The sequence below is a fragment of the Penicillium paradoxum genome (genome assembly GCF_028828445.1).
Source record: "Penicillium paradoxum strain IBT 22861 chromosome Unknown utg000003l_segment0_segment0, whole genome shotgun sequence".
Taxonomy (NCBI): Eukaryota; Fungi; Ascomycota; class Eurotiomycetes; order Eurotiales; family Aspergillaceae; genus Penicillium; species Penicillium paradoxum.
Genome location: NW_026643181.1, coordinates 2,378,947 through 2,392,869, shown reverse-complemented (window position 1 = coordinate 2,392,869; position 13,923 = coordinate 2,378,947). Strand labels below are relative to the sequence as shown.

The 13,923-nt window shown below is 49.9% G+C and overlaps 8 protein-coding genes across 8 annotated transcripts; 3 read left to right on the top strand and 5 right to left on the bottom strand.

Annotated features, from left to right (window-relative positions):
* Nucleotides 1-367: 367 nt before the first annotated feature.
* Nucleotides 368-793, top strand: N7457_002807 (DASH complex subunit HSK3 family protein; the record flags this gene model as incomplete). The annotated part of the gene is made up of 1 exon (XM_057173853.1): nt 368-793. The coding sequence occupies one exon, from the start codon at nt 368-370 to the stop codon at nt 791-793; it is 426 nt and encodes a 141-aa protein (XP_057034004.1).
* Nucleotides 794-947: 154 nt separating this feature from the next.
* On the bottom strand, nt 948-1,936 carry N7457_002806 (histidine phosphatase family protein; the record flags this gene model as incomplete). The annotated part of the gene is made up of 4 exons (XM_057173852.1): nt 948-1,011; nt 1,096-1,311; nt 1,431-1,694; nt 1,761-1,936. The coding sequence occupies 4 exons, from the start codon at nt 1,934-1,936 to the stop codon at nt 948-950; spliced, it is 720 nt and encodes a 239-aa protein (XP_057034003.1).
* Nucleotides 1,937-2,194: 258 nt separating this feature from the next.
* On the bottom strand, nt 2,195-2,599 carry N7457_002805 (uncharacterized protein; the record flags this gene model as incomplete). The annotated part of the gene is made up of 1 exon (XM_057173851.1): nt 2,195-2,599. One exon carries the CDS (start codon nt 2,597-2,599, stop codon nt 2,195-2,197), a length of 405 nt encoding a protein of 134 aa, XP_057034002.1.
* A 714-nt stretch (nt 2,600-3,313) lies between these two features.
* Nucleotides 3,314-4,414, top strand: trm44 (tRNA (uracil) methyltransferase; the record flags this gene model as incomplete). The annotated part of the gene is made up of 1 exon (XM_057173850.1): nt 3,314-4,414. One exon carries the CDS (start codon nt 3,314-3,316, stop codon nt 4,412-4,414), a length of 1,101 nt encoding a protein of 366 aa, XP_057034001.1.
* Nucleotides 4,415-5,691: 1,277 nt separating this feature from the next.
* N7457_002803 (CorA family magnesium transporter) lies at nt 5,692-7,575 on the bottom strand (the record flags this gene model as incomplete). The annotated part of the gene is made up of 4 exons (XM_057173849.1): nt 5,692-6,030; nt 6,068-6,266; nt 6,319-6,959; nt 7,027-7,575. 4 exons carry the CDS (start codon nt 7,573-7,575, stop codon nt 5,692-5,694), a joined length of 1,728 nt encoding a protein of 575 aa, XP_057034000.1.
* Nucleotides 7,576-7,772: 197 nt separating this feature from the next.
* N7457_002802 (F-box protein) lies at nt 7,773-9,368 on the bottom strand (the record flags this gene model as incomplete). The annotated part of the gene is made up of 1 exon (XM_057173848.1): nt 7,773-9,368. One exon carries the CDS (start codon nt 9,366-9,368, stop codon nt 7,773-7,775), a length of 1,596 nt encoding a protein of 531 aa, XP_057033999.1.
* A 680-nt stretch (nt 9,369-10,048) lies between these two features.
* Nucleotides 10,049-12,270, bottom strand: N7457_002801 (WASP family protein; the record flags this gene model as incomplete). The annotated part of the gene is made up of 4 exons (XM_057173847.1): nt 10,049-10,080; nt 10,134-10,351; nt 10,428-11,995; nt 12,061-12,270. The coding sequence occupies 4 exons, from the start codon at nt 12,268-12,270 to the stop codon at nt 10,049-10,051; spliced, it is 2,028 nt and encodes a 675-aa protein (XP_057033998.1).
* A 1,223-nt stretch (nt 12,271-13,493) lies between these two features.
* Nucleotides 13,494-13,750, top strand: N7457_002800 (uncharacterized protein; the record flags this gene model as incomplete). Its single annotated transcript, XM_057173846.1, has 2 exons — nt 13,494-13,632; nt 13,680-13,750. The coding sequence occupies 2 exons, from the start codon at nt 13,494-13,496 to the stop codon at nt 13,748-13,750; spliced, it is 210 nt and encodes a 69-aa protein (XP_057033997.1).
* Between the last annotated feature and the right edge of the window lie 173 nt (nt 13,751-13,923).

Below are 13,923 nucleotides of genomic sequence, written 5' to 3'. Positions count from 1 at the left end.
AGTGTTCCGGTGTTTCACTGTGTCGTCTGAAACAACATCTTATCCTCCTAAGGAGCACACGAATTGACAGACCTTCCCGTTATATTGATGAGGTCACTATAGCTTACTGCCTAGTATATTTAGTTTAGTAGACAAAAGAAATTCAAAGACATTTTCTGTTCTGAGGATAGTTATTGGTAGATCTACGGAGTACAACATACCTACATGTAGTGCTTGGATCTTTATCGCCACGTGACTGCTTATCATAAATAATCCCCGCGGGCAAATGTCAACAATCAACAACCTCTAACTTGCATGCAAGCAACGCCCTGTCCAGAACGAGATCCCCCAATCAAAGCTAGTTCCACCAAACTCAACAATTTCAATAATGCCACCCCTTTCAAATCACCGCCGCCAGGAGTCAAATACCACCTACTCCCGCGCCTCAATCCTGCCGGGAAACAGCAACTACAACACCACAGCGACCCACACTTTCAACCCCAATACCACTTACACTCCTAGCTACAACAATGCCTCCACCCCTTCAATGTCTGCTGCCAAAACACGGCAGTATGCTCACCTCCACTCCCAGCTCGCACAGCTAAATGCCAATCTTGCCGACACAGAAAATCTACTTCGTATGACTGCTGTGCAGGCCGGAGACATGCGGTTCCTGGGTGGCTACGTTGGAGCTCTGTTTATGGGATCTGCAAAGATCCTGGGCGAAGAAGGAGTTAAAGGCAATGCGGATAAAATCAAGAAGATTGACGGGGAAGAGGAAGAGGTGAAGAGGGAGGAGAGCGAGGAAGATTGAATTACCAACGATCGAGGATACATTTTGATATGGTGAGTATGAATAGTGATGGTTCTGGAATGGTTTGGTGTGCTAACATATGCGTTCGATATTTAACAGTGGATATATGGCTGTTGTAGTCTATGTGCCCGCTATCAAACCGACATCTGCTCCATTACTCCACCACAAATTGTCCACCGAGAATGATCGCTGGTTCATCGATGTTATGGTGTTCATAGCTGTTCTCCCGGTTAGCTGTGTCGTTTCTTTTATCATGGCAACTGGAGGAATGGCTGTCTGTTCTCCCAAAGCCCGAGTCTTACCTGAGTGTGCCTATTCCACCAGCTTCGAGAATCAGCGATGTCTCTGTCAATGACTTCCCAACCCAGCGCATGGCAAAGGCACGCAGAATATGGCCGTGTCCAACAACAAGGACATCGCTCTTGGGATCTTCTGGGTTCTCGAAGCAAGGGCGTTGATATTTGTTCTTGATCTCGTCAATCAGAGCATCGAGACGGCGGACAATATCCTCGGGGGATCTGGCAGAGAGAATGGAGGTTAGTATTGCAAGGCAAGATATCACAGCATTATTTGCACACCCAGCTGGAAACAGGAACTAGAATCAGAAGACAAAGGCGGTAAAAATGAAACCACTTACTCTCCACCGGGACACCCATCCGTCCAAATATTCCACGGCCCTTCGCCCCGCTCGGCGCGCTGTTTGCGAATCTGCGCGCTCGTCAATCCCTCATAGTCCCCATAATCCCACTCCCTGATAGCCTCCGTAACCTCGACCTTGGCCTCGGTCCGGATCGCTTCCTCGTGCTCTGGCTTGCGCTGTTCGTTCCAGGGCAGTCGCTCCCGGCAGCCAATCTCGAGGAGCTCTAGGGTGCGCTGGGCGCGGGCGCGGGGCGAGACGAAGCTTGATTGGATGTTAGTTGTCTCGAAATTTGTGTAGCGATCAGGGATATTAGTTGTATCTCCTTACACATGAACGAGTTTATTGGGAACGATCAATCGGTCGTTTCCGACGAGTGCTTTGCCCGTTGCTCGGATTCGTTTCTCGCCGTTGGCTGTCAGCGGTAGATCGGTGAGACCCGTGTGTCGGCCATTGAGTGACCATTCGGTTTCACCATGGCGGATTATGAAGCAGCGGGGAGCCATTTTAGTGAGTGTGTTGAATTGAATACGAAGAGAAGAAAAAGAAGGTTGAAAAACCGCCGGTTCAGGTTCAGGGCTGTCTTTTGCGTCATTGTGGAGACCCGCGGACACCGATAAGGCTTATCGCGTTTTTTTACATGTGGTTTACCTTGTAGATCTTCAGCAATCCAGCTCAATTCAACACGAAAAACAGTTCCTTTCCTTTTAGTCTATCTCTTCTAGTCATTACCGCAATACAAAATTCCACGGGATATTGATGTATCACCGACAAGATACCTGGAAACTGTGGACCGCATTCTTCCGCGAAACAGCCTTGCACTTATTGCTAGTCCCAGTCTTGATTTCCTCGACCTTCGCCCTTCGCGAACATTTCTTGTCTTTGAACAATAGTACCTTGCAGGTTGGGTCAACGTTGACGTTGATGAATGCCTCCGCACCGCTGCTCTCGAGATTCGCGTGGCAGTTTGATGATCCCTGCCCCGTGTAGCTGACTGTAGTGCCGGCGCAGTGCTTGTTGTGGAATAAGTCGAATTTCCAGCTATGTTTGGGGCCTTGGATGGCTTTGGCTGGGGGTTCGGTGGGATGGTCGCCTGCTCCAGTGGGGTGGCCAGCTATGGTTGCTGAGAGGAGAGGGAGGGCGAGGAGGATTTGAAGGATTAGTTTCATTTTTGGGGATGGGATTGGGTATGCTTCAACGGGTATGGCAATTGGAATTGGATAGAATGGACGGTTGGTCTTTGATGCTTTGCTTTGGGGATTGGGGTGTTTATAGCGTCCTTTTTAGGGTTGCGTAGTGATGACTGCTGTAGGCGTTACGGTGGGTTGACGCGTACATTGGGGTGTTTAAGCCAATGGACCAGTGTTAAAGTATATTTTTTGATTTCTCTGACGAGGAATGATATCTTGCATTGTGAGCTTCGATGTTGGCAGGTTGCAGGCTAGAAGCTTATGTTGGTCCAGTCATCTACTTTCATGGGTCTTTGTACTCAACGACTTGGCTAGATTTGGTGATAATCGATTATAAAGCTATGTCAGCAACACTGAGGGATTCTCTGAGGGCTATCTAGATGGTTTATAACACTTCAACGTACTTGGTGACATCCTCTCTTCTGCTCAGGAGTCGGATGCTTTATAGATCTGGTAGTATACCGCTCTTGTCTCCGCCCTGTTTGTCCCTTTTGCACCACAATCAAGGCAAAGGTATCAAATATTCTGCCGGACAAATGCTTCATGCCACCATGTTTTGCTTGCATTCAATTTCCTCGATACAGCATCAGTCAGACTCCGCATAGTCAGTCCCTTGGCTAGAACAACCCATAAGGGACCATACTTAGCATCCAAGAGGGCAGTTCGCCGCGACTGTCTATCTTAAACATCAATATGGAACGCCGCCGCACATCTAGAAATGTGACACTGGATTGGATTGAGCGAGATAGCGAACATGCAAATGAGATCTCAGTAGATCTCATTCAAAACACATATGCCCGTCTCAAACTCCAATACGCAGAAATCCTGCGCCAGAATTGGGTCGAAGAGCTCGAATCGCCCGACCAAATCTTTGACCAACTGTCTCTCGCTGCATGTCTAATTGAACTATGGAGGAGCATGTACGGCACCATACCAGCAACAGAACAAAACCCCAACGAAGACAAAAACACAGCACAATTCCCAGGCTTCGTGGACATAGCCTGTGGCAACGGGATCATCGTCTACGTACTCCTCATGGAAGGATACAAAGGCTCAGGGTTCGACGCCCTCCGTCGAAAGTCTTGGGCGACATACCCAGCCGAAGTACAGAAATATCTGGAGGAACGGGTTATCATTCCTCGGCCTTTTCTGGATGTACTCCAACCGCAGGAACTCGGCATGGAGATCCATGCGGGCGATTTTCCGGAGAATACATTCATCATATCTGACCATGCGGATGAACTCACCGTCTGGACTCCTTTAATAGCCGCATTGGCGAATCCGACGTCGCCGCTACCGTTCTTTGTTGTTCCCTGCTGTTCTCGCTCGCTCGCTGGCTCCTCGTATCGCTATCCACCGCCAAACGGCGATGTTGCTACTACAAGGAGCGATACCTTAAAGCAGAATGCACAGCCTGCTTCTGGTGATTTGAGGGCGCTTCGGGCGATTAAGATGAAGGAGAAGACTGAGAGCGGGTTTTTGGAGTCGATGATTGGCTCGCTTGCTGCGAAAACGATGAGTGTTGCTGAGGAGATTGGGATTGGTGTTGAGAAGACGTGGCTACGTACCCCGGGTGCGATTAACATGGCGTTAATTGGAGGACGGCGGCAGGTTACAAGGGAGTGGATAAAGCAGTCTGATACCAGAGATTTTTCAATGGAAGAGGATCAACGGGATGCCCTTTTGAAGAAGGTTATGGGAGTGGTTGAGAGAGAATGTGCCCAGGATGGCGGTATTCAAGCAGCTGCTAAGCTTTGGGTTGGAGCTTTTGGCAGGGATAAGACAGTGCATTGAACTAATTAACGAAATTCCATGGTTTGGAGGTCACTTACTGCTAGTATGCACTTGTGCGGACGTAAATGATGGGTTTGGGTGGGATATGAGCAGTGGGAGGAAAGATGACGCCTAACTTTAACAGAGATACTTTCAAGTCGAGCGCTGTTGAATTGGAACATTGAACAAGGAGAGCCCCTTATATACTTCTGGAGGTATCTTGGCTAGTATTGTAGCCCACACAGGAAGACCTCGTCCACGGGGGGTTCGGACGAGACGGGGGATTGTTTTGACCAGCTTCGAATAGATCATGGCGTGGATTGTACATCGCAATATAGTATATGACGATCATGGGCAAGGCAATACCAGCAATTGCAATGTACTTGATAATCACTTCAATCTTGCCAATGTCATTGTCGGGGGATAGACTTCGTGGGGAAGGTGCGGAGCAGTCATAACTACAGGATGAAGAAAAATTGATCAAGTGAAGGAGAAGTTGAGGAGCATGTTTTTCTGCAGTTGTAAATACTAATTTATCGGGATCATAGCATTTAATATCAGCAATGCAGGGCTTCACTGCCCAAGAAGGGGACAAAGATGATGATAATAGACGTTGTGATCTTGACCCAACTTCCCGATTGGGAAGTATGTGTTTGCCCTGGTTGCCTTAAGTAAAAGGACAACACCTTCCCTATTGGCGGATCCAACTAGTGCCTGTGTGAGTGTCCCGGCTTGAACGTCCTACCCTTCCTTAAAAAGGCATGTCTTAAAAGGGATTGTCCACTAGAACGGACTGGGACCAGGTTCAATTCCCGCAGTCTTCTACCGAGTAAGGACTGTCAGGAGCCTACCGTTTCTCCCTTTCCTTTTTCTATTATTAATAATTTTTTTTGAATATCCTATAGCCATGTCTGCTCTTTTTATTATCTAGATTATGCCTGGTACATACTGTGTTGATAGGCTTTAAGTTGGGACTATAGAAGACGAACGATCACATGTGCTATATGAAGACCCAACCAGAGAATAGAGAAGGAGTTATTGATAGTATTGGTATGTCATCAGATATACTCTAAATCTATCCACACTTAAACAAACATGAATCATGGAGTGGGGGGAATAGAGGAAAGAGTGTAGAAATGTACAATAATGTTACAGACCTCTTCAACTCCATTGCTTAGTTGAAGATTCAAACCCGGACGCCAGAGCTTCCAAAGAAAAGCTAAGAAAAAAAAGACAGCGAAACCACCAGACATGCTTCGATGACTGTGTATCATGCATCAAGCCTGCCGCCAAAGGCTTCACACAGCCCCATCAGGACGAACATCAGTCTCTTTTTCAGGACCTTTGCCGCTTTCCGCAGGAGCCTTGCTAGAAGCCGCAGCTGATGCCTGCATAGCAGCTTGGGAGCTAGCATGGGCCGATTTGAGATTTCTCGACGCAGCTTGGGCCGCAGCCTGGGCTGCATTTTCTTTCAGGCGTCGGATACGCTCGGGTCGGTTTTCACCTGGGAGACTGCCCCAAACAGGCTCGATGGAATCGGCGCGCCAGTTATTGCGGTTTCCGCCGAGTAGGCCGCGTTTTGGAGAGAGGGGAGCGAATGAGGAACCCCCCCACACCAGATTCACCCCACATACGGACTCGCTGCAGCTTGCGCAGTTTGGCCAGACCGTACACGCAGACGAGACCGGTGAGAGCAAAGCAGATCACGGAAACACCGCCGAAACCGAAGTCTGATTCTTCAATGAAGTTCTTCAAGTTCATTCCGTAAAGAGCAGAGAACAATGTTCCTGTCGCGAGACCGAGGGTGCCAATGCTGAATTTAAGGTCCATGAGCATGAGCGAGTTGCGATTGGCGTCGAGAATAGCCTTGACTCTAGGTTTTGTTAGTACGGTTTCCCGCAGAAAATCAACAGGGGGAAACTTACACTTCCTCTGTATTGCGAATGTTCGTCACCAAGTTACCACTGGCCTGAACGATTTCATCGCAAACTTTGTGATATGACTCCAGAAGCATTTCCACTTCTTGGTGATCATCCTCTTCTCGCTCTTTGCCAATCGCTCTCTCAGATAAGTACATCGCTGCCAAATCGTCATCTGCCTCAAGCAGATCATCGATAGCATCTCGTACCAAGCGAGCTTTCTGCTCGAATGTACCCAGTTTCTTAGAGTAGATCAAAAGATGGCGGAGCTTATCTCGATCAATGTCTTCCTCCAGCGCCCGGAGGACCCGCACGACAGGGTCTCTCACTCCATTAAACTCTTCCTCCAGGCCACTCGTGACGCTAATGAGAACGGCTTCCAGCGCGCGAAACTCATATGGCAGCGATTGACTAGGCTGAGCGGCACCCTGGACATGTCTCTGGCGAAGCTTCCCTTCCAGATCGTAGATGAACAGCGATTGCATGTATGAGTCTGTCGATCCGTACGCATCGAACACGAGTACTCGATCCGCTTTAATAAGAACTCGCAGATGCAAGAGATTGATGAGAATAGCGCTAGGTCGCACCAGGATATGGGGAAGAGTCGACGAATCGATCTTGCGGAGATCTCGAGGAAGAAGGCCATACTGTATCGCAAATTACCTGTTAGTGATTATTGTGACTATTGAGAGAACTCAAAGCCTCTCTACGAACCTTGGCAATTAGCTCCTGCTTTCGGAACTCTCCGTTCACTAGTGTGACGTCTCCATTGATATCGAATTCTGTGCATCGAATTCGCAGCTCATTTGAAGCCTTGGCTGATATGCTGCGGCCGATATTAAACATCCCCTCCGTCCCTTCATCCATAAGCCCAGGGACGGTTGGAGGAGGTTGCTTCTTGTGATCGGGGGCTTTATTCCGTTTCAGATCGAAGATCCGTCGGAGGAAGGGTCGGCTTTTGGTTGACGCATGGCGCGAGGATTGCACCTGTGCTGGTACCGATGATGGCGACACTGATGCTCTAGTGAGCATCGGTCTTCCATTTTGAGTATTTTGCAATGTGGTATCAAGTGTTGAAGAGCCAAGAGGATCATCAACGCGCGTCCAGCTCGAAAGTTTCGGGGACCCTGTCGAGAAGGCTTTATCGCGGTTGGCGAGACGCTTCGGATAAGCGCATCTTGATGGGGCGCCGGGGAGCCCAGACTGAGATCGTAAGAAGCGCAGTAGAGAGGCAGAAGGAGCAGACAACCTCGGAGACAGCATGTCTCTGGATTATTGACCAAGCCGTACGCAGGTTCTCCCGATGAGATCAGATACGCTTTTTTCCGAGTTGCCCGGAACAATATTGACCCGGGTATCAGCCCCGGACTGCTGAACTACATCGATGTATACATGTAAGAAGACGTGGTGATTCTCAAAATGTACTCTAGAATTTTCAATCTCGTCTGAGTGAGAAGGGCTCAAGTTAGGGCACGTCCATCTCGGTTTAGTGCCCAGTCAACTAAAGCATCACCCTTGTCCCGCTCAAACATCTCCCTTTGGCAGTTGATCATCCAAATGAAGTGTTCCTCAATCACATCATAGTTGTTTTCCCACAACGCATCCCAGGCATTTTCGCGCAAGGCTCCTAACTCTTCGGCCCCTAAGTCTTTCTTCACCGCAATCCATTCACAAAAGCGCAATCTCAGCCTTGGGAGGTCAGCGAGGGGAATATCGAAAAGGCGGTCCTTCTCAACTCTTTCAACAAAATCCCGGATGCTTGAGACGACTTTTGCAATTCCGATATTGGCACCCAACTTCTTATCATGTTTAATTTGTCTGAGAAGCCTCCCCCAGCCACCTATAAGCAGATACCCTAGCTCCAGTCGATGCCCAGTCAAGCTGCTGTCCAACCAATCGAGGAGAATCTTGCGAAGCTTTTCACGCCCACAATCTTTGGCAAAACAGTGGTTACAGGATAAGCCATCAATGAAAGATCCAGTGATCTCAGTTCCGTCCCAATTACGATAACGATCAGCGGCAGAGATATGCGGTGCCCAATGGGGGAAAGTAGGACCAACACGAAATGCACGTAATTCCTGCCAATGTGAACAGCGTGGGCATCGAACCATATACATAGTCCAAAGACAGTCAGAAGCGTTTTCGCGATGGATCCGTTGAACAGGCGCATTGGTTGTCGGTCTCACACTGCTCATTATGGCGGAAATACCCGGGAAACTTCGATCGAAGGCAGTAGCAAATGGCACATGACGGCTCACCACTATGGGGACCTTCGTTGTGCCTCGATATATGGATTCTCCAACTCTGTTGGCCACACAAGAGATGCTGCCACTCTGGAAATAGCATTCGTTGCACTTGCGCAAGTGGCGCTTGAATCCGCAACGCTCTCGCTCAATGAGGCGCGCTTCATGGTTTAGAAGAGCCTGTTCTTCTTCTGCTGTGATGCACACGTATTCATCCACAGTGAAGCCTTGGAATGTAATCATTCCGCTGTCCTGAAATCCGGCGAGTCTTTCGCGCATGTCGCGAGTCCCGTGCAATGGCATCCTGTTGGACTTGGATGAGAGGTCATATCGACGTCGTATCTTCCGATCCTTCTCCTTGAACACTTGGAGCTGTTTGTGGAGATCATACCGATTGTGAAGTTTCCTATATCCTGTTGACTCCCAGCTCGTGTAAGAGTTCGCTGCCGAAGAGCCTGGTATTGGTTTGCGGTACTGCAGTCGCAGTAAATAATGATTATTAAAGGCTTGATGTGGAAGCATCCGGAGACAAACGCTACAAGTCCAGCGCATAGAATCCCATTCTTTGTCTGTGAACTCAGGGACGATGCAGTTGTCCATCGAACGGAAGAGGGGTGTAACCCCTCCAAATTCTTCCATACATTCCAGTTCGAGTAACCTCTCGAGTAGATGAGTCCGATTTGGCTGAATGACTGCTCGGAACTTGGAGTTAGTCTGGCTGATGGATATGAGGCCAATAGGGTCCAGAAGACGAAAGATTGAGCACAAAATCTCCACAGGTAGAGATCCAAGAGACACAGGATCAGGCTTCATTGCGGATATAATGTATTGATTTCAAAGCCAAGCTGATACGGATAAGTATACGGAGGAGAGTTGGAAGACACAAAAATGGTGTTAGGATCTCTCCCAGCGCTTGATTGCGCAGATTCTCTTTGTGCACACTGAGCCCTTTGATAGTTGTTTGCTGGCTTGGAGGGCTATAAAGCGCCCAGCTTTCTCAGAGATGGAGAATAAGAACTTTTTTCTCTCTGTTTTCCCCAGTAACCTCAAGGAGCGGAGACAGGCTTTAATTTAGATTTTGATAGTCCCTTGATCTCTTCATAAGGTAATGGAGCGGGGATGGAGGTTGGTTATATTGATGTCTGCTATGTGCTTTGACCAACTGCATGTGAGCGGTGAGTTAGAGCCTCATAAGTAATTATCCATTCGTCACGGAGCATTGCTAGATTTGAATAAAGCGATATACGCATCTCTAGATTGTAAAGAACATCTGCATCTTTCAAATACCAGATCACTCACACACATCCACTGCATCTACCATTGAAACCTATATACAAAGTACCGTGTCTCTTTTGCTAAAAAGCGCTAGAAGCCAAACTTTTAGGCACACCGCTGGACCAAGAAACATAATGCTCAATGCTCGCAAGAAATGCGCAAAAGCCATTGGTATCTGGAAATTCGCAAAAAAAAAAATAAGTCTCACCAAAAACCGCTCACCAATCGTCGTCGTTGTCTTTCTCGTCATCTATTGAGATTGTCAGTATGTGCTTTGCGAATTAGGAGTTTGAATATACATACCACTTCCGCTGACCCTCTGTTTTCGCTTGTTAAGAGCATCTTGCAATGCGCCAGCCAATCCACCTTGCGGAGCACCTCCTGAGCCAGATGGGGCAGCTGAGGTCTCGTTGGCTCCGCCAGGTACCAGAGCTGCACTCCGATCTTTCTTGTCGGTGTCCTTAACCTTGCGCAAGCCTCCACCTCCAGAGCCACCAGAGGCTCGGATAGAGGCCAGTAGACTGTCGTGACCTCCAGCAGGCTTTGGCAATGGTGGTCCAGCACCTCCAGGTGGAGGAGGCGGGGGAGGAGCAGCACCTCCAGGGGGCGGAGGCGGGGGAGGAGCACCACCTCCAGGGGGTGGAGGCGGCGGCGGCGGTCCTCCAGGTGCTCCAAAACCAGGCGCTGGAGGAGGGGGAGGTGGAGGCATTGAGGGGCCACCACGCCCGGGAGGTGGAGGAGGGGGCGGAAGGCCACCAGGTGCAGCAGATGCAGGTGGCGGAGGCGGGGGGAGGGGGAGGCAGGCCTGGAGAAGGTGTAGGCGGGACAGGGGGAGGCGAGATAGGTCCTCTAGGTGGTGGCGGAGGAGCAGCTGCAGGGGAAGATGGTGCGGCTGGCACCGGTCGAGGTGGTGGAGGAACAGCTGCAGGGGAAGATGGTGCAGCTGGCACCGGTCGAGGTGGTGGAGGAACAGCTGCAAGAGAAGACGGTGCAGCTGGCACCGGGCGAGGTGCTGGCGGGGGTGGAAGTGGGAGTGAACCGGGGCCTCTGGCAGGTGGAGGAGGAGGTCCAGATGGTGCGGTCATGGGCGGAAGCTTAGGGGGCAATTGGGGTGGTGCTGCTGGGCTTGCTGTGCGAGGCGGCGGAGGGGGAGGCCCGCCCGGTATAGGGCTACGGCTGGGGGGTGCCGGTGGTGCGGACACTTTCCGATCACCAGAGAAAGGCGGCGGTACCCCAAATCGAGATCCACTTGGCTGGCTATAGTGATTATCGTCCATCGGTGTTTTCGGCGGTCGCGGGGGCGGCGGGGGCCCGGGATTCGCGCTCGAAATTGCGCGTGGGCGGCGTGGAGGCACAGGGCCGACGGGCTCAGCAAATTTGCCAGCATCTGCAAGTGGAGGCGGCGCATTGAATCTTCGAACAGGTGGAGTTGGTTCACGGGGAGGGGCGGGAATTGATTCTTCTGGTGCTTCAGAGCGTGTTTTCCGTGACGGAGGCGGGGGCGGCGGGCCTCGTTTGCTTGTCGAGCTGGACCCTGTGTCCTGAGGACTGATCGAGGCCAATTTCGGAGTAGGAGGTGCAGATGGCGGCGGAGGTGGTGCAGCCTTTGGCTTGGCTTGATCTTCAGCAGACTCAGCTGCTGCCGCCTGCTTCTGGTCAATCCAAGCTTTAATGAATTCGGAATTCTCGGCGATTTGGTCTTCGGTGATTCCCATCCCCTTGAGCTCATCCAGCAATGGTTTCCAAGACGGGTCACTTGTATCAAATGGTAGATCTTGTTTAGCTGGAGGTGCGGCTGGGGCCATCATCGGAGGTGGAGGCGCAACCTGTATTGAAGGCGCAGGTGCTATTGGCGCCGGTGCACTTGGAGCTGGGCTCGAACGGTGCAACAAGCTGCCAAACAACGATCGGCCTGGTTTTCCATTGGCAACAGGAGCAGGTCCCTGGCCTCGAGTAGAAGCGAAAGGAGTCTTGGTGGTCTCTTTGCTTGCATGTTTCTCGCGCTCTTGCATCTTCTTCATGAAAGTCTTGGCCTCCTTCTCGTCGACAAAGGATAGACCGGCGGGGCAGTCTTCAAGCTCGAATGTGTGGAAAAAGGTTCGATCCTGGTTGTATGCAAAGTTGTCATAGATCTCCTGATCCCAAATTACGCCCCTGCCAGCAGGCTGCATAAAACACCGCATCGTCAGCACCTCAATTGTTATTTCCAGCACTAGTGCGGACCACCTACCGAGACATCGACAATTTTGAGCCAAAAGGTCCTTCCTACAAGATCATTGCAGAGAACCGCAGCGCCCTGGATTCCAGTATATGTCCATTTCTGCCCATCGGGGTAGGCAACGTAGAGTCGCGCGACAGCTACGGCAAGGATCTTGTTGGCAGGTTTAGGGACATTCCGCTTGACAGTCTCCTTGTCGGCATCACTGAGGATAGAAGGCATGGTGAATCGAGGTGGGCCCCACTAAACGGAGAGGGGATAGGTGGTATTTCAAAGGGTTGTTACGTGAGTAGAGCACACATTGCAGCCGGGCGGGTTATCTTCGAAGGATGGAATCGCCCTCAACACACTGACTGGTAGAGTAGCAGTGGTATAGGGATCTTCTCGGAGTGACCAAGTGAAGAAGGCTTTGGCTATAGATCTGAGGAGATAATTGGAGAGGAGCCGACCGGCGGTTGCCTTGGGAGTTGGAGAGGATGAACCGGAGGTGAGAAGGTGCAGGCGGGGCCACTACATTGGCGTGACTTAGGCTTGCCGCAGCACCGCCATACGGGCACGTGGTACTCTTGATGTACTATTTAAAGGGTCATTATTGCAAGATCCTTTATCATCGAGATTTGGATCTTTTTATTTCAAATTGAACATTAGCAACAATCTTCGACGTGTCGACTCTTTAAATTTGTGTTGACGTGCCTCCTACGAGACACAGCGATATATTCGAAATACATCTTAAGAGTCCACCCATGGACAGGTGCCGTATGGGTGGAAACATACTATATGCGATCTCCCCCTACAACCATTCGGAGACAAGCTCTTCTCATTTCCAACCTGTGGACTTGTTCAGAAGGTGAGATAGACTAAGGCCAAATGCATCGAGAAGAATGGTCTTACCTACACGGTATACTGAGCTTGACATTTCTTGCCAAGTTCACATTGGCAATCCACCCCATTTCTTCTGACAAGAAAAAAAGGGGATTTCTCTTCCGAACTTGGGATCATCACTTGCTATTTAATTGAATCCTCACCCTTGTCATCTTTATGTCTGATGGCCAAAGCAAATATAGCTCTTGACCATGACAGACATACTACTGAGCCATGCCCTGGACTCGTATGTTGTATCCCATGCACCGACTCAAAAACACAAAGCAAAGCTCCCTTGATACGATTAAACTTAGTATTAGGTACATGCAGATGCAGGTAGTTACTAGCCTCTTTATAGTGTGGATGGCTGAACATGTCTGCAGAGGCAATGTCCTTTTTGCAAATCGACCACCGACGTCATCGCCTTTGGGCATCTATAAAACAACCATTCAACTGACTTCCAATGCCTGTTTCCTCAACATACCAGCACTCAAGCAATAATCTTCCTGAATATTTCTATCAGCTCACAAAGTCTGTCCCAGCTACCGATAGCTCAACCAAGAAATCTTTTACAAATTTCCAGAATGCCGGTCATCCCCGAGTCGTCAGACTTCCCATCTGCGCCCCAAAAGGGGGGCAGTGAAACCGGGAATAAATCAGGCGAGCAGTCCCAGAAGGCTAGTGCGACGGACTTCTTGTCAAAAGGACCTCAAATCCCAGACAGTAAGTGGCCTACCAGTATTACACAGGCTGCAACTGACACTCTGTAGACATGCCTCCCAAGGCTTCGAAGGAGGAGCTACAGGCACGCATGGAAGAACTGAACAAGCCCTCCAATTGAGAGAGCACTCCTTAACGATATTTAGTCATCTGTACCTTACTTCATTCAATATCATGCCTTGCCAATGAGTTCCACGCAATTTGGGTTGTTAAGCATATCCATAGCGAGTTGTCACCCGGACTAGATTAAACACCAACAGATAAGAAACGGTCTGTCTAGCAATAAGAATAACC